This window comes from Arvicanthis niloticus, chromosome 24 (assembly GCF_011762505.2).
Source record: "Arvicanthis niloticus isolate mArvNil1 chromosome 24, mArvNil1.pat.X, whole genome shotgun sequence".
Lineage (NCBI taxonomy): Eukaryota > Metazoa > Chordata > Mammalia > Rodentia > Muridae > Arvicanthis > Arvicanthis niloticus.
The window spans coordinates 18,117,048-18,141,834 of NC_133432.1; the positions used below are offsets into that span (position 1 = coordinate 18,117,048).

At 46.3% G+C, this 24,787-nt stretch overlaps 1 protein-coding gene and 1 long non-coding RNA gene across 8 annotated transcripts in view; one reads left to right on the plus strand and one right to left on the minus strand.

The window, feature by feature from the left end:
- The first annotated feature begins 696 nt into the window (after positions 1–696).
- The window catches only part of Glt1d1 (glycosyltransferase 1 domain containing 1), a 71,525-nt gene continuing 47,434 nt past the window's right edge, over positions 697–24,787 (plus strand). For 2 of the 7 annotated variants that reach the window (XR_013107068.1, XM_076922973.1), the window contains exons 1-4: positions 818–950; positions 13,445–13,593; positions 17,469–17,574; positions 22,489–22,540. Coding sequence is in view for 6 of the 7 variants with exons in the window: in XM_076922973.1 (XP_076779088.1) it covers positions 856–950; positions 13,445–13,593; positions 17,469–17,574; positions 22,489–22,540 (402 nt within the window). In the remaining variant the exon portion in view is untranslated. Of the gene's footprint in view, positions 1,010–6,045; positions 6,153–13,444; positions 13,594–17,468; positions 17,575–22,488; positions 22,541–24,787 lie in introns of all 7 variants that reach the window. The other 5 variants (XM_076922974.1, XM_076922975.1, XM_076922976.1 and 2 more) reach the window with 5 other exon arrangements.
- Positions 1,017–6,507, minus strand: LOC143437824 (uncharacterized). The gene is made up of 3 exons (XR_013107069.1): positions 6,444–6,507; positions 1,338–1,407; positions 1,017–1,159 (listed from the first exon to the last, which is right to left on the minus strand). It is a non-coding gene; the product is annotated as an uncharacterized LOC143437824 (long non-coding RNA).

The following is a 24,787-nucleotide window of genomic DNA, read 5'->3' on the forward strand; positions in this document are numbered from 1 at the left end:
CTAGAAAGCAAGCAAGAAATCCTGGACTGCTGGGTGCCTCCCTTTCCCTCCCTTCCTCAGAATCTTGTGGCTGATCTTCAACTTACAGCAATCCTCCTGCCTCTCAGTCTCTGTGTTGCCGGAATTGCAAACTCACACCCCTGAACCGGGCCCCATAACAGCCCTCTCTGTTATGGTTCTCCATTCTCTTTCTCTGGAAAGTTCACGGATCTTAGTTCAGGGATACCAGGTTCTGAAAAGAATGGCGGACTGCCAGCCCTATGCCCTAAGGCTTCAGTGTCGGGGCATTCTAAACTCCAGGTTTCTCTCAAAAATAAGGTCGTGCAGAGTGAAGCTCAAATCACCTCTCCATATGTTGTCTTGTACCCATACCTCACCTGGTTCTGGTCTCTGGGGGAGCCGTCTCAATATCAACCACTATGTTGCATGTAGGAGCCCAACTCATGATCATAATGAGGGAGACATAGGGCAACCTATGTTCTTGGTCTCTGAACAGTGGACACCCTTCACCCCCACCCCCCATCTTTCTGAGCTCGTGGCTGCCAGACACCTGGTCTCGTGACCCCCTCCCCACCCGATAGTCTCCTCAGGTCCCCTCGGCCCCCAGCTCTCCCTTCTCCCTCCCCTCCCCTCCCTGCCTTCCCCTTCCTTCCCTCTCCCCCCCCCCCTTCCCCTCCCTACTCCAGAACCTGCAGGCTCCGCCTAGGAGCAGCAGACGGGACCGAATCCACCCCTACCCAGCTGCCCGCCCAGGGCCTGGTGGCCCAGTCCTAGGAGGTAGCGACATGCGGGTCCTGTTCTTGGCGGTGCTGCGGCCTCACACTGGCAACGCGGTTACGGCTGGGCGCCTGCGGTATGTTGCGGGGACCTGAGCATCCCTCGCCTGGGGATGCCGGGCTGGGCCGAGCGCCGGAGCCGCGCGTGCACAAACGGCCGGGTCGTGGGCGCAGGTGCGGGCGCGAGGGGTTGCAGCTCTGATCCCAGCTGCCTGTTGCCCTGTCTGGCTATTGTGAGTGCCCTGGGATGTCGCAAAGAGGCCGCCTGGGTCAGCGCTGGGACGCGGGGTGGTGGTGGTGAAACCAGAAGCTCAGCAAAGGCCTGGTTGCAGACTTAGGCTTTGGGCAGACTGGCCTGGGATGCGGAGCGGGGACCCACATGGCTGGAAAGAGGCAGAGAGTGCATCTGATGGTCCAGCACGTGCGGTGATCCAGGGTCCGAGTTCTGTGGCTGCTGTACCCCCCCCCCCCCCCCCCGCGCGCCCGCACCTCCTACCTGGTTCTCTTCTGAACGTTCAGCTTGTTTTATTTAATTAGGCCTCTTTTGCTTTGTATATTTACCTGGGACTGAAGCCTGGAACCAGGACAAGGCAGGGAAGGCGGGTCCATTTACCTCTGGCCATCTGGCTGCCTGGATCAAGGAGGGCTGGTCTGAATCATTGGGAAGCAGATGCTTCTGTGCCCCGTACTCCCTTACACGCTTCCCACCCCTTCTCCGCTTTCTCTCCCTCCCCCTCTACTTGCTGCAAGAAATTTCCCAATGGCTTCCCCCCTCGGTGGGTCTATTTCCTCATCATGGAAAAGAGCCGTTGAGGCTTCAAGTTAGAAAATGTCACAGTTCCTCTCAAGACCACAGTGGAGGGGAGATACCAAAGGAGGGGAGATACCTTCCTGAAGTTTCCTGGAAAAGTGATGGTTTTGTGATTGTGTGAGTTTCCCCTCCCTCTAATTCAGTCTCTCACTGGGCTCTCTGTGGGCTGAGCTCTTTGCAGTAGAAAAGTGCAAGTCATTTACAAGGCGTGTAAATACAGGGGTAAATCATCCCGGAGTGATTGGTACTATGGAACAATTAAAACTTTGCTAGGGGTGTGGCCAATTTGATAAGAGTGTTTGCCAAGCAAGCATAGGAGAATCCCCGGGTTCCGTCCGTTCCCAGCAGTGCATAAACCCAGGTGTGCTCGCACACACCACCGATAACCCCAGTATTTGGGTGCTGAAGGCAGGACTATAAGAAGTTCAAGGTCATTCTCTGCTACTGTCAAGTTCCAGCTACTTGAGATCCTATCTCAAAAGCAAACCAAAACCAAAACAGTTTATTATGCAGGGCTGTGGCGGCAGCGCACGCCTTTAATCCCAGCACTTGGGAGGCAGAGGCAGGCGGATTTCTGAGTTCTGAGTTCGAGGCCAGCCAACTACAGAGTGAGTTCCAGGACAGCCAGGGCTACACAGAGAAACCCTGTCTCGAAAAACGAAAACAAGAACAACAACAATAACAAAAAAAACCCGAAAACAATATAACCTTGGCGTAGGAGGAGCTCCTTCAAGTGATAAGGTCCTGGCAGTGCTCTCGGCAGAAGTAGCATGTAAGCTAAGACCAGAGGAGAAGCACCCACTCAGGTCTGGGAGCCAGGTCTGGAAGGGCTAGCAATAGCACAGGTCCTGAGGCCAGTGTAAATTAGAGATACAGAAGGTTGGCGAGACTAGTGATCCAGCTGTCTTGGGCACAGGGCAAGAAGAAGAGACGGTATTTAAGGTTACCATTTAAACATTAAGCACCTTTAGCTAACATTTGACTGTGTGGGTGGGAAAGGTCCAAGATTCTCTGGAATGTCCTAATCACGGATGAATGGAATAGTAGAAAACGTCCCCAAATGTGTTATGTGCAAGGAGACCGTCACAAAGTAGAATCGATCGCTAACCCAGAAGTTTGTATGATGGGGGGGTGGGGGGGAGGGCTCCGAGGATGCGTGCCATTCCTAGGGGGCTAGTATGTGGTTAGGGAAGGCGTTGGTGGGCTTAGTGAGAAGCTCACATTGCCTTGGAATGAAGTTGTAGACTCACAGAATGGGGATTGGCTGTAAATGATCCCTACAGAATATTTATTGAGATCTGTCCATCCCTCATAATGTTATGGGCTCAGAAACCTGATGCTCCCATCTGAGGACTCTGAAGCTGACCTATGTTCCCACCTCCTGTTCCCTTCCCTTTCTAAATAGCTTATATATATTTTTTGATGCGCATTGGTGTTTTGTCTGCATGCACGTCTGTGTGAGAGTGTCTGATCTTGGAGTCACAGACAGTTGTGAGCTGCCATGTGGGTGCTGGGAATCGAACCTGGGTCCTCTGGAGGAGCAATCAGTGCTCTTACCCTCTGAGTCATCTCTCCAAACTTTTCTTACACGGGGCAAGCAAAGGACAACAACAAAATACTGAGAGAATTTCTCTTCCCCAAAGTAGTCCTAGAAATCTGAGCCCTCTTTACCAGAAAAACAGCCATAACACCTGAAAATTCTAGCCCCAGTCTTTTGGAACTGGCCATAAAGAAACTCTCTGCATGCAGCGTTTGAACTGAAAATCCTAGACAAATGTCACATCTCAGGGCCTGGGAAGACAGTTCAGTGGATAAGAGTGCTTGCTGCAAAAGCATGTGGATCTGAGTTCAAATCCCTACCATCTATGTTTAAAAAATGGGTTCAGGTGTAGAGAAAAAAAAAAAAAAATAGCTCAGAGGTTAAAAGCACACAGTTTTTGCAGCAGCTATGTCTAAAGGCTCACAGCCACCTGTAAACCAGATCTCGGGGTCCCAGTGCTCCCTTCTGGCCTCTTTGGAAATCTGTGCTCACATGTATCCCCACACAGACACATATAAGCACACATAATTTAAAATATTAATATATATATATATATATATATATATTTTTTTGCCAGGCACAGTAGCATATACCTTTAATCACAGCATTTGGGAGAAAGAGGCAGGTGGTTCTCTTGAGTTCGTTGCCAGCCTGGAATACAGAATGAGTTCCAGGACAGCCAGGGCTATACAGAGGAACCCTGTCTTAAAAAAACAAGTAAAACACTTATGTTAAAGTTTCTCTGAGGCTGAGTGATTAGAACTTAGTGATTCGGATTCCTTTAGTTGGCTTGTTGAGGACTGGTGGTCATTCATCAGGGCACCACAGTGGGAGCCAAGGCAGCTAACCTGTTGGAGTCAGGGTTGGGCATGACTGGAAATAGGAGCAAGAGTCTGTCACAAAAGGCCAAGAGTTTTGTCACAAAAGGCCATAAAATGAAGGCAGTGTGAGCTGGAGAATGGCAGGTAAAAGGGACTGGATCTGTGTCTCATGCGTTTAAGAAGCAATGGGGGCTGTTGGTAGAGTGCTTATGGCTCAGAGTGCTTGTGGCTTAGTTGGTAGAGTGCTTGTGGCTCAGAGTACTTGTGGCTTAGTTGGTAGAGTGCTTATGGCTCAGAGTGCTTGTGGCTTAGTTGGTAGAGTGCTTGTGGCTCAGAGTACTTGTGGCTTAGTTGGTAGAATGCTTGTGGCTCAGTTGGTAGAGTGTTTGTGGCTCAGTTGGTAAAGCGCTTATGGCTCAGAGTGCTTGTGGCTTAGTTGGTAGAGTGCTTGTGGCTTAGTTGGTAGAGTGTTTGTGGCTCAGTTGGTAAAGCGCTTATGGCTCAGAGTACTTGTGGCTTAGTTGGTAGAATGCTTGTGGCTCAGGGTGCTTGTGGCTCAGTTGGTAGAGTGTTTGTGGCTCAGTTGGTAAAGCGCTTATGGCTCAGAGTGCTTGTGGCTTAGTTGGTAGAGTGCTTGTGGCTCAGTTGGTAGAGTGCTTGCTTAGCAGACATTAGGCCTTGGGGTCTATCCCCCGCATTGTGCATAATGGGTATGGTGGTCCACATCTGTGATCTCAGCACTTTGACTGTGGAAGCCTAGGGATCAGAAGCTTATGGTAATTCTCTACTAAGAGTTCACGTGAGACCCTGCCTATAAAGAAACAAACAAATGAAAGCAAGTAAATAGGCGAGCAAGCAAACTGAGTGTGGAAGAAGGAGCTCTCTGTGAGCTCAAGACCAGATTAGTTTACTTAAGTGAGTTTCAGGCCAGCCAGGAGCTACTTAATGAGAGTCTGGAAAGAAAGAAAGAAAGAAAGAAAGAAAGAAAGAAAGAAAGAAAGAAAGAAAGAAAGAAAGAGGAGAGAGAGAGAGAGAGAGGATGGAGAGATGGTGCAGCAATTGATAGTACTTGCTCCTCTTTTCAGAGGGCTGAAGTCTAGTCCCCATGGCAGCAGGCGGACCACAGTCAGCTGTAACTCCAGCTCCAGAAGATCTGACATGGCTTTTAGTCTCCTCGGGCACCCACCCACTCATGTACATACATGCACAAAGATGTACACATAAAAAAATTAATAGAACCACAACTTTCTGTTTGTTTGGTTTTTGAGACATGGTCTCTCTATATAGCCTTGGCTATCCTGGAACTTGCTCTGTAGACCAGGCTGGCCTCTGCCTCCCGACTGCTGGCATTAAAGGAACACACCATCACTGCCTGGCATGGCTAAAATACAACTTTAAAAGAAAAATGTAATCAGAAGCCTAGAACACAGGCAGGTGTGGTGGCGCATGCCTCTGATCCCTGCATTTGGAAGACAGGAGAAGCAGGAGGATTTCAGTGAGTTCAAGGTCAGATGGGTTACATGGACCTGTTTCAAAATAAATGTAACTTTCGTCTTGGTGGAGAAAAAAGGACACCGGAAGTAGATGTGGGCAGTAACCTCAGTAGCTCTCTTTAGCTAGTACTGGGCCCAGGGATTCAGAGAGTTCTTCCTCTCATGGAAAGGAAACAGAACCTCAAAAACCTTTCAATAATTCAAGTTAATCTTAAAACAGCTTCCTTGGTCAATCCCTGCTTTTGTGGGTAGCTGGCTTCTCTGGCTCCTTCTTCACTGCCCCACCCCACTTCTCTGACAATCCTGGGGGACAGGGGACGCAGGGTCTCATGCATGCCTCGTAGTCACTTATCACTGGGCTAAATCCCTCCAGCTAACCCCTGCTTTTATAATGAAACCCCAAAGCGTCTTCCACTGTCCAGGAGTGGCTTCCTCTCGACAGTGGTTGATGGGTTGTTGAGACATAGACCATTCTCCAGAAACCCAAAGACATCTTGCTTTCCTCTCTTGAACTGGCTTTTCTAGTATTTTAAAAATGTGTTGCTACTTTTAATTTTTATCTTTTGCATATGGGTGGTTTTGTTTTGTTTTGTTTTTTTGCCAGAACTTGTCTACACGCATGTATGTCTGTGCACTACATCTGTGTCTGCTGTTCGTGGAAGCTGGAAGAAGGACAGCAGATTTCCCTGGAGCTGGAGTTAACAGGTGTTTGTGAGTCACTATGTGGGTGCTGAGAACTGAGTGTGTCCCAGAAAAGCTCCTAACCACTAAGCCATTTCTCCAGCAGCCGTCACCACCACCATCAGTTAGTGAAACAGTTGGCCATAGCTGGGGATGCCCGTAGAGACTCCACCACTACCCCATAATAGGAATAGGTCTGGCCCTCGCTAGAGAAGACCTTGAACTTCTAATCCTCCCCGCTGCCTCCTGACCACTTGGATTGTAGGCGTGTGCCACCACGCCCCTCCATAAAGCTTCCTTAACCTCTGTTTCAAATCCTACCTGTTCGTTACTACTTCCTGCAGCTGAGTCCCCCAGGGAACACAGCGTCTGTGGCACTTCCGAGGGTGACCCGGAAAATGCTGCCAAGTGCTATGTAACCCTCGGCTCTCAGGAGAACACACACTGTCAGGGTCAAGTTGGTTTAGGGCAGAGAGTGTTGAGCCAGAATTGTCACAGGAGAACTGGACTTTGGGCAGTGGGTGGCAGCTGTTCTTACTTCATCCAGAGAGGGCAAGTGAACAAACATGTTTATGGCTGAACCTTGAGAGATGGTACCTCAGGGAAAGGGAGCAATCTGAAACCTCCCCAGGGGAGAATGTCCTTTGCAGTTGGAATCACTTTCTCCTCTCCTTCCCATCACCCCTCTCCGCCCCTTCCCTCCTGAGTTCTGCTGCAATTGAAGGGCTTTAGGTGTAGGTGGGAAAGCTTTTCTGAGAATGAATAAGGGGAGAATTTCAAGTTTTCTGGGTTTGGCTGTAGAACAGTGGGGTCTCAACCTCCTAATGCTGTGACCCTGGGGTACAGTTCCAAATGTTGTGATGATCCCCAGCCATAAAAATGGTTTTGTTGCTACTTTGTAACTGTAATTTTGCTACTGTTTTAGTGGTAATAGGTATTTCTGTGTTTTCCAATGGTCTTAGGCCACTCCTGTGAAAGGGTTGTTCAACTCCCAAAGGGGTTGTGACCCATAGGATCAGAACTGATATCTTATAGGAACCAACTACTCGACTAACCAATTAGGCAACTGTGACAAGTCCAGTAATGGTGGTGCAAATCTTTAATCCCAGCACTCCGGAGGTAGCGGCAGGTGGATCTCCGTGAGTTCGAGGTTAGCCTGGTCTACAGAGTTAGTTCCAAGACAGCCAAGGGTAAACACACACACACACACACTGCCCCCCCAAACCAAACCAAACCAAACCAAACCAAACCAAACCAAACCAAACTAAATTTGATGTCACAAAATACCTGAGAGAGATCAGAGATGGAAAGCAGAATTTTGTATGAAGGTTTCAGATTTCTGTTTGTTTGTTTGTTTGTTTGTTTGTTTTTCAAGACAGGGTTTCTCTGTGTAGCCTTGGCTGTCCTGGAACTCACTCTGTAGACCAGGCTGGCCTCGAACTCAGAAATCCGCCTGCCTCTGCCTCCCAAGTGCTGGGATTAAAGGCCTGCGCCACCACCGCCCGGCTAGGTTTCAGATTTCTGAGTGGTGAGGGCTTAGCCCTTCTCCAAACCCATTCAGTTAGGAATTGATCCATTCATTGATCCATCAGTATCATGGAGGCTTTCAGGAGTCAAGTCTTCACCCAAAGGCTACACAACACTACAACACACACACATAAAACCTCAACACGTAAACTTCTTAGGGGGATATCTCACACCCAGACCATAGCAAGGACATCATGGTGGCTAGGAAGTGCAGGGAGACAGACTGTTTTTCTTTCTGCATACAATGAACAGAAATAGAAAAAGGAAAAGGGAAAGTCATGAGTGCTCCTAGGTACAATGAAGGGGATGGTTTTTGTTTTTGTTTTGTTTTGTTTTTTTTTATAGATATGTGGGAGAGCATGACCAGAGGCAGAGACATCTGGGATTGTCCAGAGTGGACATAACCAGACTGAGCTGGGCCATGTGGGGAGTGAGGGGAGGAGAAGGAGAGGGGGGACCCAGGTGCAGTAGCCAAGAGGCTAAAGGAACAAAGCAGGTGACCAAAATATCTGTATTATAGAGGGAAGAGCCTCTGGGGGGAGGACAGCCCAGCGGGGCTGCATAGTGGGGGTGGGGTATGCCAGCCATAGGGACTGAGGAATGCTGGGAGAACATGGCAGCCAGATCAGCTTTGATATGCTAAATAGGCATGTGAGGCCAGTGGATAGTGCCACCAGACAGAACTGTTAAGGTTGAGCCAGCCTAAACCCCCCAGAAATCTCAGAATTGAGAATGGTAGGTACGAGGTCAGCTTCCTGCCAAATTACCTGCTAGGGAACAAGTAACCATGACACCCCACTGAGAGGGCCATGACAGTTGATCACGTAGCATAAAAACCTGGAGTTCTCCATGTTAATGAGGTATCTAGATAGGACTGGAGCATTTAGCCAAGGAGCGTCCCTTCCCGGCCATTCCTTCCTGCAAAAAGTATTTAATCCCTGGTTCATTGAGTAAGATGAATGCATGCACATCCACAATCAAATAAAACAGTTTGGACAAGCAAGGACCATCTCCTTTATCAAGGATGGCTTTGGGCAGAGATCTTCATTGTAAAGAGATGCACCTAAATCTCCCGGAGAAGGCCTTTTATCTTTCGGCCCTCCATACTCACTCGGAACCAAATGGGATTCCCACCCCCTCACCCCCACCTATCCCAGGCTCAGCCATCCCCTTCCTGCCTGGGGTGTAGGGAAAGTGGAGTCTGGGTACACAGGAGGCTGGGAAACACAGCATCCATCCCAGACCCCACTGTTTCTCACTGGGAAAACATTTGCTGGGACCCCCTATTATGGATTTCTTCTGCCTCCACTGAGTGGCCTGCAGGCGGCACTCTGGAATCCCAGCAGTAAGGCAGACACACAGCCTGACAAGACACCTCAACCATTTGTCTGGGTTTTTAAATTTAACATAAGCAGCAGGTGTTGGAGGGCAGTTAACATTTAGACACTTGGCAAATGAATATTAAAGGTTAGGTGGGTCTTCACCCAGCACAGCACCCCCAGCAACCCCGTCGCTATACCTAAAGCCAGTAGCCAGGCAACCAGAACTGTGCGTGTATGTTAGAGCCAAGCATGACCATTTGGAAGACGGTTCTGGCATGTAAATGCACAAAGCATTACCCAGTTATAGTGTGAAAATCCTCTGACAGAGAAGTGCGCCGAGACGACAGCCTGGGAAAGGGACTTGGCCTGCGTTACAGCATCTAAGAAGGCTTCTTGCAGAAATGCCTCTTCCTTTCCCATCTGAGCCACACTCAACTTTGAAAATGTATGACTCCTTTGAAAGTATATGACTCATGGCACTGGAGAGGTGGTTCAGAGGCCAAGAGCACTTGTTGCTCTTGCCGAGAACCCAGGTTCAGTTCCCAGCACCCACATGCTGGCTCACAACTGCCTGTCACTATGGTTCCAGTGAGTCTGATGCCCTCTTCTGGCTTTCCTGGGTACTGCATGCACATGGTGCACATTCAAGCATATAGGCATACTTAAAAAACAATAAAAATATATCTGAATCTTAAAGAACAGGGTTGTTGCTGGATGGAGATGAGTGAAGTGATTTCTAATTTTAAGTCATGAATACGCAAATTGGTCCCCTTTTCCTGGAAATGATGAGAGCCAATTATTAAAGTCTCTCGCTCTCCCTCCCTATTCCCCCTCCCTGCACCCCCCCCCCCCGTGTGTGTGTGTGTGTTGTGCTCATCTGAAGGTCTCTGGTAGACACCTGAGGCTTACTCACTCTCTCTCTCTCTCTCTCTCTCTCTCTCTCTCTCTCTCTCTCTCTGTGTGTGTGTGTGTGTGTGTGTGTGTGTGTGTGTGTGTGTGTGTGCTTATTATCAGCTCTTTTGTTTTTTTTTAAGCAGGGTTTTAGAGCATTGGCTGTCCTGGACTTGCTTTGTAGACCAGGCTGGTCTCAAACTCACAAAGATTCACCATTCACCTACCTCTACCCTTTGAGCAGATATGGGCCACCATGCCCAGCTCAGCTCCTTTTAAAAAAAAAATCTGTTGCTATGAAAGAAAATTAAAAAAAAAAAAAAAAAAAACAACTTCCTTGGGCATAATAGATACTTTGTGGATTTGTTATTGAATTGAGTTATCCTGTGAGAGAGGAAAGGGGACAAAGTAATTGGAAAGTGTTATAAGTCAGCCAGGCATCGGAGTAAGATTCCAGTCCACCGAGTGTTAAGATTAAAGTTATTTTTTATTTAGAATGTTTATAAGACCATGCAATGAGTGTCACAGTGCTGTTTAAAGGGCGTTTAGTAGGCGAAGAACAACTTGTAATCGTGACACTCCTCATTCACGGCAGTGGCCCTCTTTCCCTTCTGCATGAATTCAGCAGAGGTCATGGATCTCTTGGGCATTCATTCTGGAGTAGAATTCAGAGTTGCTGCCATCTGCCAACAGCTTCTCATTTCCTAGAGCTTTCCAGAGATGGAATAGCAGTTACTCACGTCTGCTCAGAACACATAGAATTCTGACTCTTGAATGATGTGAGTTTCAGGCTGAGGGAAGCAATAGCTGCAGGGTTGACAGGCTCCCTTGTGGGTGCTTCCCAGGTGCCACCAGTGTTGAGAGAGAGAAAGAGAGGAATGTTGAATGTGGGGAGGGCAGTGCTATTGGCCTCTGATGACTGGTCACAGTTAACAATGAGAATGGTACAGCCAAGTTATGTATAGTGGCACAGGCTTGGTGTCCCAGTCACTTGGTAGGCTGGGACAGGAGGATTGCAGGTTCAAGGTCTGCCTGTCCTACAGAGTGAGTTCAAGGCCAGCGCGCGCGCGCACACACACACACACACACACACACACAGAGAGAGAGAGAGAGAGAGAGAGAGAGAGAGAGAGAGAGAGAAAGAGAGAGAGTGACTTTAATAATTGGATCTTATCTCCAGGAAAGGGGACCAATTTGCATATTCATGACTGAAGATTAAAAATTACTTCACCCATCTCCATCCAGCAACAACCCTGTTCTTTAAAATTCATTTTTATTGTTTTTTAATTATGCCCATATGCTTGCATGTGCACCATCTGCGTGCTGTACCCAGAGTGGCCAGAAGAGGGAATCAGACTCAGTGGACTGGTAGTGACAGGCCACCATGTGGGTGCTGGGAACTGAACCTGGGTTCTCAGCAATTAATTCAGTGATAAACTCTTGCTTAGCTTGTGTCAAGCCCTATACGCAACAATAAGTAAAATAAGTAAAAACTTAAGTCAAAAAAAGTATAAAAATAAAAACATACTTCAGTGGTGTAAGCCATTTAAGTCCTCAGACCCAAGTTTTGCTTTTATTGATTTATTTTAAAAGCACTCTTTTTAAATTAAAAGTTTTGCCAGGCGGTGGTGGCGCACGCCTTTAATCCCAGCACTTGGGAGGCAGAGGCAGGGGGATTTCTGAGTTCGAGGCCAGCCTGGTCTACAGAGTGAGTTCCAGGACAGCCAGGGCTACACAGTGAGACCCTATCTTGAAAACAAAACAAACAAACAAACAAACAAAAGTTTTACACACACACACACACACACACACACACACACACACACACACACACACACTGTTCGAAGTTCTCACATTGGCCAGAAGAGGGTGACATAATCCTCTGGAACTGGAGTTACATATAGTTGTAAGTCATAGATAGGTGCTGGGAATTGAACCCTAGATCCTCTGTAAGAGCAGCTAGTGTTCGATTCTAACCTCTGAGCTATTTCTCCAGCTGAGCTATTTCTCCAGCTCTAGTTTTTGCTTAATTTGCACAGTGCCATTAGCATGTTATGTAATATATGTCTTTACCTTATACAAAGATGTTAGCATTCACATGGCAGTGTGGGGACGGGTCTCACCCTATGTCCCAGAGTGAACATGGCACCGAGTACTCACTCAGCCTGTCACCTCTCCCTAAGGCCTTTTTGTTTCCACAGCACATTGGATACCAAATGACCCATGCTAGTCCAGTCTTGCTTACAGTAACAAAATAACCTGAGGCTGGGTAACATCATAAAGAAACTGAGATTTATTGAGTGCCTACTTCTGGAGATTCAAGATGGGGGCACATACTGGCGGACAGTCTTTAAAATTTTAAGATTACATTTATTAATTTACCATGGAGCAGGAAGCATGGGGCTGGGAGATTACCTCACATGCTGTATGCTATGGCATACATGTGGAAGTAAGAGGACAACTTGGGACAGCTGGTTCTCTCCTTCCATTGTGTGGATCCCAATAGGATTAGATTCAGATGGATAGAATCAAGTTGAGCTTAACATCAAGTGCCTTTAGACCATGAAGCCATCATGCCTACCCTTTGAAATCATTAAAGAAACGAGTGACAGGGGCCAGAGAGATGGCTTTGTGGGTAAGAGCACTGGAAGTTGTTACAGAGGACATGGGTTTGGTCCCTAATATCCACATGGCATCTCACCATCATCTAGAACTGCAGTATTGGTGGCTCTGACACCTTTTGACTTCTGTAGGTACCAGCATTATATGTGGTACACAGACACATGCAGACAAAACATTCATAAGCATAAAATAATATAAACCTAAAAGAAATGTAAAAAAAAAAAAAAAAAAAGAATGACAGCTACCATAAGATGCACATTGGTTGCTATCTAAAGCGAAAGGACAGTGGACAAAGGCAAGAGTGGACTCAGAGTGGTGCATACGGAGTCCTGAGGTAGACCAATGTGTGGATGAATGTGGTGAGAAGCTTTTGTGTCTCAAAGCTGGGATTGCACTGACCTTGATCCCAGCCATAGTCCTGGGTCCTGCAGGCTGGAGAATGGATGACTAATGTCATCTTCAGGCTTCTGTCTGTGTTTCAGTACAGACTGCCTCCAAAAAGGCAGCTCAGAAAATAAGTGTTACTAGTGGAACTTACTCAAAGCCTTGCCTCAGCTAGGGTTTTACTGCTGTGAACAGACACCATGACCAAAGCAACTCTTATAAAGACAACATTTAATTGGGGCTGGCTTACAGATTCAGAGGTTCAGTCCATTATCATCCAGGCATGGCAGCAGGTAGACAGGGGACAGGAGAAACTGAGAGTTCTACATCTTCATCTGTAGGCTGCTAGAAGAAGACTGGCTCTTAAGTGGTTAGGAGGAGGGTCTTATTGCCCACTCCCATAGTGACACACTTCCTCCAACAAGGCCACACCTCCTAATTGTGCTACTCCCTGGGCCAAGAGTATTCAAATCACCACACACCTTAACCAAGGTGGCAACTCCAACCAACTTCTCTCTCTCTCTCTCTCTCTCTCTCTCTCTCTCTCTCTCTCTCTTTCTCGCTCTCAAAACAAAGGGACCACCTAGAAGCTGCAGGCCACATGTGCGTTCTGAGAGATGCCTTTGACTTTGAAAGCCCATCTGAAATTGCCAACCTGATCGTGGACCAGAATCTGGAAGCAGCGATAGCTCTTCACCTCTACCGTGGAGGCAGACTTCTGCAAGGTACCCCTCTCACACTTCCAAAGTCACATGGGGATGAGAGAGTGCTGAAAAATGACAGATGCCAAGAACAGTGCCCTGTTACCCAAAGACCAACTGAAGGATTATACAAGGTCTCTGTCTTTTTATATTAAATGATTATCTAAATTTGGCAACCTTGCCAGTTCAGAACAGATAGATATTGATGATGTCTGTACTGTGTAAATATTTAAGTGTCGTTCTGAGGCCAGGCCTGGTATGGTACATACCTGTATTCACAGCACAGGGTCTCATAAAGCTGTGGGAGCCCCGGGAAGCATTTGTCTCTCTCCAGTGGTCCACTTACTCCTACTAGGGTTTCAGTTTAGTTTTCTGTTGCTGCTATGAAATGCTCTGACAAATGCAATCTTCAGAGATAAAAGGTTGGTTTACAGTTCCAGGGTAGAGTCTATTCTTGAGGGGAACTTGAAGAAGCCAGTCACATGACATCTGACCTCAAGAGAAATGAGTGCACACATGGTGCATTTCCTACAAATGGCCCTTTCTACATTTACACAGTTCAGGACTCCCTGCGTAGGGAATGGTAACACCTACAGTGGGCTAGGTCTTCCCACATCAATTAAACTAAGACAGTCTCCACACAGACATGCCCACAGGTCACCCTGACCTAGACAAACTCACTGAGACTCTCTTTTCAAGGTAATTCTAGGCTGTGTCAAATTGATCATGAAAATGAAGTCATAGTAGCTGTAGACACAGTGGTCAGAGTCTCTTATAAAGAACATTCCAGAGTCACCACATGAATCCTGAACTAACTGAAGGGGATTGTTCTTCCCTCCTGGGGATGTATGTAAGATATTTTCCCCCATGTGTACATCAGTGAATTTTTCAAGTGTCTAATGACAGAACATTATAGTTGTCCATCCTAAGATGGAATATAGCCAGGGTACTGCACAAGGTGCATTCTCTCATACGCTTTGACTATAAAACAACTTGGGAGTTAATTTCGTGCAGGCTACAGTGCTTTAATGAAGTTAAAGAATATGCCTTAGGCTGGTGCCCAGTCAGGAAGCAGATGGGATCATGTGGCTAAGAACATTAACCAGTCTGTGAGGATATCCCGTGACTGGGTAGGGATCTAATTCAAATGCCCCACCCCATATACTTGTTCTGTAGTTTGTGGGCTTTTAAAATTCAGATCATGTGCGACTTATAGTTTGGTAGTCTTTAATTTTTAAATTAAATTGATCTATTCAGAAGGGTGTGCAAGTTACAGCATGCATGCATGCATGTGGGGATCAGAGGACAACTTTATAGTGTCTTCTCCTTCTACCACGTTAGTCCCAAGAATCGAACTCAGGTCATCAGGCTTGGTGGCAAGCACCTTTACCCAGTGAGTCCTCTCATATAACTGGCCCAGTTATATGGAATTTTTGTTGTGTGTTTTGTTTTTTTTTTTGTTTTGGCTTTAATTTTTTGAGACAGGGTTTCTTTGTTAACCCCAGATGTCCTGGAACTCCCTCTGTAGACCAGGCTGGCCTCAAACTCAGAGATCTACCCACCTCTGCCTCCGAAATACTAGAATTAAAGGTGTGTACCACCTCTGCCAGGCTTGGTTTGAGTTTTTGAGACAGGGTCTCATGTAGCCTAGGCTGGCCTTGAACTCCGGATGTAGATAAGGTTGACCTTGACCTCCTGCTCCTCTTCTCAAATGCTGGGCTTACTGGAAGCACCACCACACTCAGACTTTTGAGGCAGGGTCTACCATTTTACTGTACAGGCTGGCCTTGGGCTCCTGACAATCCTTCTGTCTTGGCTCTCCAAGTGTGAGCCAGCCCACCCAGCTTCAGCTATATTACCTGAAATAAAGCAAAAACACCCTCTATCTTTGCCAGGTCTCCCCCAGCAATCAGGTAGGAGTGGTGTCATTTTTTTTTAAATGAACAATTTCACCCGTAAGGATATTTTGCCTGCATGCACACACAGACGTTTACCACATGTGTTCCAGGTGCCCACAGAATCTATAAGAAAGTATTAGATATCCTGGGAATGGAGTTTCATACAGCTGTGAGCTGTCATGTGGGTGGCTGGGAATTGAACCTAGGTCCTGTGCAAGAGCAGCCAGTGCTGTTTATAGCTGAGCCATGTCCAGCCCTATTATTATTATTTTTTATGTGTGAGTGTCATGCCTGTAGTTGCCAGAAGAGGGCACCGGAGAGCCTGGAACTGGAGCTACAGACAGTTGAGTCCGTATAGGTGCCAGGAATGCTGGGTCCTCTAGAGAATGACTGATGCTTTGAACAACTGAACCATCTCCCCAGCCCTGGATGATGGCATCTTATTTCCGCATTTTTTCTCAGATATGGCGTGTGATAAACCATTTTTGTTTTTGAGACGGGTACTCGCCACAGAGCCAGGCTAATCAAGATCTCATTTGCTATGTAGACCAGGCTGGCCTGGGACACATAGAGAATGCTGGGATTAAAGACTTACGCGCCACCACACCCCGCGTGTTGGGAACTGAATTCAAAGATACTTTAAGGCGGAACACGATGGGGCAGTCTGGAGGCAGAGGCGGTGGATTTCTGAGTTTGAGGCCAGCCTGGTCTACAGAATAAGACTGGCTTTAGAAGCTGGTGATCATGAGGGAGAGGCCATGCCTGGTGACCTCCAGGTGCAGATGTATAACAGCCTGCACTACATAGTGCTGCCCCCTGCAGGTTAGAGAGTGATAAACAGGACCCTCTCCTTCAAATGGCCTTGGCTTCAGACTATCACGGGCAGAACTTGACATGATTAATCTTAGTGTGGGTTTTTCTTTGTACATATATTTATTTGTGTGTGGAGTGGTGGTGGTTATGATGATGGTGGTGGTGGTGGTGATGATGCTGGGGAGAGACCTTTGTGGAAGTCAGAAGACAACGCGCAAGGAAATGATTCTCTCCTTCCACTCTGTGAGTCCCAGAGATGGGACTTAGATCATCAGGCTTGGTGGCATTTTCCTTTATTTGCTAAGCCACCTCAATGGCTCTCCCATTACAGGTTTTTAATAGTGATACCTGCCCTTCCCCAGAATGAAACTGATACAAAATACATCACACCTAGGGCCTGAAGCCAAGCCTTGCCTTCAATTTCCAGAGAGATATAAACTGGGTGTGGCAGTACTTGGGGGGAAAATCTCAGCCCCCTGGCCTAGCCTACAGGGAAGCCTGAGAATGAAGAGTTCAAGGTCACCCTCTGGGTAATACCAAGCTCAAGGCCACCCTGCCTCCAGAACAAGGTTGGGCCAATGAAATGACCCACTGGGTGAAGGCAATTTCTAATTTCTCTACAAGCCTGGCCACTCAAATTCCCTGAACACACAAAGATGGAAAGAGAGACCATACTCCACAAGTTGTCCTATGACCTCCGCACCAGCCTTCCTCCCTTTCATCTCATCTCATCACACACACACACACACACACACACACACACACACACACACCCTCTCTCTCACAAACACACACAGACACATTCACACTCACATGCACAAGCATAAACACACACGTGTCTTTCTCTCACATATACATATATTTATCACACACACACACACTTCTCTTCCTCCCTTCCTCTCTGTCTCTCTGCCTCTCCTTACCCCCACCTCACACACACAAACACACACACAAATACGCACACACCACATCTAGGAGTGGTGGTGCACACCTGTAATTGCAGCCCCAAGAATGCTGAGGCAGGAGAATTGAGAGTCCAGGGACAGCCTGGGCTACAGAACTCTCTCAAAACAGACAAGCCCCTGCAACCCTGTGTTATATAAGAACTTGTGCTTTTGCTTCATGGCTGAGGGCCAGTTATTAGGGGACGCCTCCTGGTGCTCAGTCTGCTCACTTGTCATTTTGTAGGTCATGGCATTCCTTTCGGGGTCATCTTTGGTGGAACTGATTTAAATGAAGATGCCAATCACAAAGAAAAAAAGGAAGTCATGGGGAGAGTCCTGGAGGAAGCCAGGTAAGGCCCAGTGAGAAGGCTTTCGTCTTACCAGAGAAGCCAGTTCACACCATCAATAATAAGGCCCTTGCCAGGTGCATGCCTTTAAGTTTCCAAAACTCAGAGACAGATATCTGAGACTTAATGCCAGCCTGATCTACATACCGAGTTCCTGGATAACCAGGGCTACATAGAGAGACCCTGTCTCAAAACAACAACAGCAATAACAACAGTAACAACAACAAGCCCACAAAACAAAACTGGCCCTCGGTATAGTTTTGTTTTGCTACAAATTCTCATTGTAACCAAACAGGGTTACAATGCACTTGGCCTACTGTTATCACAGGAGTATTCTGGATGGCCCTGTGTGGAAGAGAGCAAGCACTAGCATGTGCTTTTGGTGTGTGTGTATGTGTGTGTGTGTGTGTGTGTGTGTGTGTGTGTGTGTGTGTGTTTGCTGAAATAGGATCTTTTGTAGCCTAGGTTAGCCTTGACTTCTGTGGATAGCCTAGGATGACCCTGAACTCTGCTGCTGCCTCCACCTTCTGAGCACAGGAACTGTAGAAATAGACCACAGTACAGGGCTGAGTAGATAATTTAAGAGCAATGCAGCCGGGCAGTGGTGGCACACACCTTTAATCCCAGCACTTGGGAGGCAGAGGTAGGCGGATTTCTGAGTTCAAGGCCAGCCTGGTCTACAGAGTGAGTTCCAGGACAGCCAGGGCTACACAGAGAAACCCTGTCTCAGAAAAACAAAAATAAACAAAACAAAAAACCCCCCAAACAAAACAAACAAACAAACAAAAAAGGAGCAATGCAGGCCTAAGTTAGGTTTCCCAGCCCAAAGGCCATCCTTGTAACTATTCTGTATGGCTATTCACTATTCAGGATGGTTCCTGTCTGTGTTCCTTTGTGAGTTCCCTCAACCATTTGAGAGACAGTCACCAGTGAGGATTCTGTACCCTGGCTTAGTCCTCTGTTTATACATTACTCCCAGCCCTCCAGGACCAGAGAGCCTCCAAGACTCTCTTGGTTACAGTTGGTGCTTCTCTATGATGAGACATCATAGGATAGTGAGGATAGTGTGGGAACCCCTGTTCCAGACACTAGCTGTGGCTAGCCCCTTATGAGCTGCATGGGCACTTTGTGAGCGTGGTACACACACACACACACACACACACACACACACACACACACACAGGAAAAACACTCATACAAGAAAATCAAAATGAATAAATCTTTAAAAGACAAAAACAAATACAATAACAGCAGAAAGATCGCTTACTGCTTTTGCAGAGGACCAGAGTTTCCTTCCCTGAATCCACATCAAAGTGGCTCTTGTTACAACTGAAGAACGACTCCAGCGCTAGAGGAAGAGCGCCCTCTTCTGGCCTCCATAGGCACTGCACTGGCATGTTGCAAACACATGCATACACACACACACACACACACACACACACACACACACACAAATCATTTTTTAAAAAGGTGGCCTATTAGTATATATTCCTTACTACTGTTTGCACATCCTAAAGACATATTGCCTTCCCATGTACATGGACCATGCTACACTGTCCTATGGAAGAAAAGTAATTCCGTTTACTGAAAACATTATTGGACAAATCCATCTTTCAGTATTATCATTAGGGTTGTTTATTGCATTGTTATTAAAGCAAATATTGATTTTTTTTATTTGGGGGTGTATTGATTGAGGCCAGCAGGCAAGAGAGACACATGAATCATGAGTTTCTTGCCTGACACCATACGGCTTATGTTTCTATAAATGAGATTACTGAGCTTGTCTGGCTTTATAATGTGCATTTCATTTTTAATCAAACACTTTTAAATTGGTGTATTTTTTTTTCCTACTGGGGGCTGTGTGAATTTTTTTTTCAGGATTTTAAGCTTTTATTCTGTTCAGTATAGTATTAAATCTTAATTTTGGATTAGACTTTCAGCTTCTAAGAATTATGACATAACAAGTGGTTAGTAATTTTATAAGTACCAAAATTAAATAAAGTGTATCTGAAAATTGGGATCATTTTGTTTCCAGGTACATTCAAAAAAAATAATATCACTTGTCATTATTTATTTAAAAAACCACTTCCTCTTCATTTTTATCGTGTGCACGGGTGTCCTCCTGCATGTGTGTCTGTGTACCATGCATGGGTCATGTTCTTGTAGGCAAGAAGGGGGCATCATATCAAACAGAGCTGGAGTTACTGGTGGTTTGGAGCTATCATGTGGGTGCTGGGAATTGAACCCAGGTCCTCTGGAAGAGTAGCCAGTGCTCTGAACCGCTGAGCCATCTCTCCAGCTGAGCCACTGTCTTTGTCTTGGAGGATGCAGCCCTTTCCCGTGTATTTAACCCCTCTGCTGACTTTGTGCTGTGTTAAGTGCTTGGGTATATTGAGTCTGATCCCCGTCTCCCCTTCACTTTTGCTTTCTCAGTCTTTTCCTCTTGTCCAATACAGTCTTAATCTTTGCACTTCGGAGAGGTGTCCGTGTGTATTCCAAGTGTCAGCTCTGCATTCTCTACCTTGAATGGTTGTTACTCTGTTGCCATGCGTATTTGATTTGTTTTAGTGAAGATTCTTATTGCTGTAATGAAACACCATGACCAAAAGCAAGTCAGGGAAGAAAGGGTTTATTTCGCTTATGCTTCCACATCACAGTTCATCATCAACAGAAGTCAGATAGGAACTCACACAGGGTAGAAACTTTGAGGTAGGAGCTGATACAGAGGCCATGGAGGGATGCTGCTGCCTGGCTTGCTCCCCATGGCCTGCTCAGCCTGTTTTCTTACAGAACCACCAGCCCAGGGATAGCACCACCCACAGTGAGCTAGACCTTCCCCTATCAGTCACTAATTAGGAAAATGCCCTACAGGCCTGTCTACAACTGGATCTCATGGAAGCATTTTCTCAACTGAGACTCCTTCCTCTACGATGGCTCTAGCTTGTGTCAAGTTGACATAAAATGAGCCTGGGAAGTATCTGTCAGTCACTGTTCTCACTGCCATGACAAAATACTTGACAAAAGCGATTTAAGGAAGGAAGGACCCAGGTGTGGTGGTGCATAGCTTCCAACCCAGCACCCTACAGGCATCTCTTAAATTCAAGGCCAGCCTGGTCTACGCAGTGAGTTTCAGGCCAGCCAGCGCTACACAGAGAAACCCAGTCTTAAAACAACAGCCACAGCAACAATAACAAAAACAGCAGACTCTATTGTGGTTTGAAATTTGAGGGTACAGTCCATCACAGTCCACCATGGTGAGGCAGCTGGTGATGGAGCATCCCCAAGTCAGGGAGCAGAGAGACGGATGCTGAGGCGCAGCTCACTTCCCTGTTACCCAGCCCACAGTTTCAGTCCTTAGCATGGTACCACTCACAGTGTGGGCTTTCCCAACTCCGTTCTTCTAATCGAGAAACTTCCTTCTAGATATGTCGTAGAGATGTCCAGAGATTTGTCTTAGATGATTCTGGTTCCTGTCAAGATGGTGACTGAAATCAACCATGACATTTACAGAGATCGGAAACGGAGATCCAATTCTGTCATTGTCACAGAATTACATGTGTGTGATTGTATGTATGTATGTATGTATGTATATATGGCGAATCCAGAAAGCCACTGTGAAGTGCCATGATCATTGAATTGTGGGTCTTCCTTATACCATTTCTCAGCTGGTTTGATTGGAAAAAAAGGAACATCGCTATACAATCCCTGTGCAAAATGTTGTATCCCATTCCCTTAAAATGTACCTGTTATGCTCTTTTGGTGGCAAAGGCACTCTTTTTAAAATACCTTTATTAACTCAGCAGGCATGTGTGAGCACGCTACAGCTCTCGTGTGGAGGTCAGGGAACAACTTGAGGGAGCTGGTTCTGTCCTTCCACCATGTGAATTCCAGGAGATCAAACTTGGGTGGTGGTCCTTGGCAGAAAGTCTCTTCCTGCTGGGCCATCTTTGTTGGACCGACAAACACGATCTTAAATAGGGGCCCGCCATTTTCTTTGCACCGGAGCCCCTTAGGACTTGCTGACTCTTCTATTTTTCTTTTAATTTATGTCACATATGAGCCTGAGTGTATGTATGTGCACCACATGCTTTTAACATGTCAGTATTTTCATTATCATGCTGGCACCCAGGGCAGATATGGGTGCTGTAAGCACACACAGATTCTCTCGTAAAGCTCCTGTATCATGTATCTCTTGCCCTGGAGTGCGCATTGCAGTAGGGATTAACTATGTCACCTACTGAATTTTGCTTTCTGGCTTCTTATTTCCTAAAAAATGTAAATGCAGCTGGGTGGTTGCAGTGCATGCCTTCACCCCCGGCACTTGGAGGCAGAAGAGGCAGGTGGCTCTCAAGGCCAGCCTGGTGTACAGAGTGAGTTCCAGGACAGCCAGGGCTTCATAGAGAAACCCTGTCTCAACAAACGAAAACCAAACAAATAAACAAATCCCCCAAAGAACAAACAAACAAAACAGCAAATGTATGTTAGTGTGCATGCCACATGCATACAAGGGTCAAAGAAGGTATCAGATCCCCCAGAGTTAGAGTTACAGGTATTTGTGAACTGCCTCACGTGGGTGCTGGGAACTGAATCCCAGTCAGTAAATGTTCTCGAACTACTGAACCATCTCCCCAGACTGGCCTTTGAATTTTTATCTCTACTTCCCCTGCATGATTCGAAAGGAACAAGATAAATGAAGAGGGTTTGAGCACCGTTGAGTTTATTCCCTAGGTACAACCTTTTCTGGTGTGGGTGAAGATGGGGTCTAATGGGTAGTGGCTGGGAGTCACGACAATGGATGGAATTTAGAACTGTGCCCTCTCCACCTCTCAATGGCTGTTGGGAAGAGCTGTGTCTCAGCTGTGTTAACTGACTAAATCCAGCCTAATTAATTGACCCGTATGTCTATCCATTGACCAGGTTTGCCGTGGCTTTCACCGAGGCGATGAAGGACACAGCACAGGTGCAGTGGGTATGTATTCCTCCGTGGTTCTTCCAGTGCAGCTTGGGGACAGGAAAGAAGTCAGTTAGACTGTGGTGCTGTGGCACAGGTGTGTACTGCATTTCTCCAGCATGGGTACCTGAAAAAGCTCAGTGCAAAACAAGCCTTTTTTTTTTTTTTTTTTTTTTTTTTTTTAATAAATTTTTTTTTTTTTTTTTTTTTTTTTTTTTTTTTTTTTTTTTTAAAACTTGTGGGTGAAGTCAAGCCCCTCTTTTTGTCAAGACAGGTTTCTCTGTGCAGTTCTGGCTGCCCTGGAGCTTGAACACAGAGATCCACTTGCCTCTGCCTCCCAAATGTTGGGATTAAATGCTTATGTTACCAAAACCTGGCTGCCCCTCCCTTTTAACACCACTACCACCACTATCATCATCATCATCATCATCAACATCATCATCATCATCATTGGTGGAAAGTGGCAGACATGTTGCCTGTTCAGCTATTTATCAGGCTTTTACTGAACCCTAGTGGAGGCTGATAAGATGCATCCCTCAGTGGGTTATTGATGCCTCTCTCTGAGCTTGATGACCTGAGTTGGGTCCCTGGATCCCACATAGGGCAAGGAGAGAACTGACTACCTCCAGTTGTCTTCCACCTCTACACGTAGCTCGCAGCTTGTGCACACACACCCCAAACAAAGAAATACACATGGCCCGCAGTATGTGCACAAACAAGTAAATACATCTGATAAAAAACCAAAACCAATGCATAGTGCTTCAAACAACGTATTGACTATCAGTAACGGAATCCAGTTCTGAAGCAAAAAGCTTCAGTGGCAGAAGGCAAGAGAGTGAGGTAGGCAGGGCCAGCTCAGGTTCTCACACTACCCTGGGTCAGCCAGAGCTGCGCTCAGACAGCCCTCTTCCAGGGATAGTCACCAGGCATTTGAAACCAACAGCCAGGGGCTGGTGAGATGGCTCAGCGGTTAAGAGTACTGACTGCCCTTCTGGAGGTCCTGAGTTCAAATCCCAGCCATCACATGGTGGCTCACAACCATCCGTAATGAGATCTGATGCCTTCTTATGGGGTGTCTCAAGACAGCTACAATGTACCTACATTTAATAATAAATAAATAAACCTTTGGGCCAGTGTGAGTGGGGCTGGAGTGAGAGGGAGAAGGGAAGGGGAAGGGGGAGGGGGAAAACAAACAAACATTGACGGACTGGAGAGACAGCTCATCCGTAAAAGCACTGACTCCACTTCCAGAAAACCCAGCTTTAGTTCCCAGCACCCACGCGGCAGCTCACAAACCATCTTTATCTCCAGTTTCAGGGGATTTAATGCCCTCTTATGACATCTGCAGGCTGCAAGTGTACATGTGGTATACATACGTACAGGCAAAATATAAACACACACAAAACAAATAAATCTAAAACAACTGGGTTTTTTTTTTTGTTTGTTTGTTTGTTTGTTTTTAATTAAAAAAATGAGGCCTGCAAAGATGGCTTGGCAATTAAAAGCAGATACTTCTCTCATAGAGGACTGGAGTTCAGGTCCCAGCACTGGCATCAAGTAGCTCACAACTGCCTGTAAGGCCAGATATAGGACATATGACGCCCTCTTCTGGCCTCCATGGGTCACTTCACTCATGTGCACTTACACTGCCACCCACACATGTACATATAATTAAAAAATATTTAATTTTTAACATAGTAAACATTAAGGAAGAAAAACACAACCTGTGAAGTAGCTAAGATGGCTTGGTCCCTCCCGGATGCGGATACAGGAGATACTGACATAAACCTAATAAAAGATGAGATTAACTTGTTTTCATAGTTTAAAGGCTGGGGGATAGTTATTACATTTGAAAGTGAAGCTGTTTTTAATATACATTTTTGTACAGGGTTGTGGGTGGATTTTCCAATGACGTTCAGCCCAATGCTTTTATTTGATTCCATCTCTTTTCAAATACAAATATGTATAAATAATATAAAGGTGTCTTATTCAGCTGTGTTTATGGAATTCTTTTAGGTAGTTTTTTTTTTTTTTTTTTTTTTTTTTTTTTTTTTTTTTTGAGGAGAGACTTTGATTCATGTACTGTGAACGGCAGATGATGCGTTTTGAGCAATGCAGTCTTAATCTTGCTGGAGGAATAAGCCAGCTTTGCTTGATGTGCTCTGTTTTGGAAGCAGGCTTGACTCAGGCTGGAGTTTGGTTAATCTTACCTAATTATTCCCAAGTGTGACCAGATATCCTGGTTTAGAAAGATAAGATTACAGG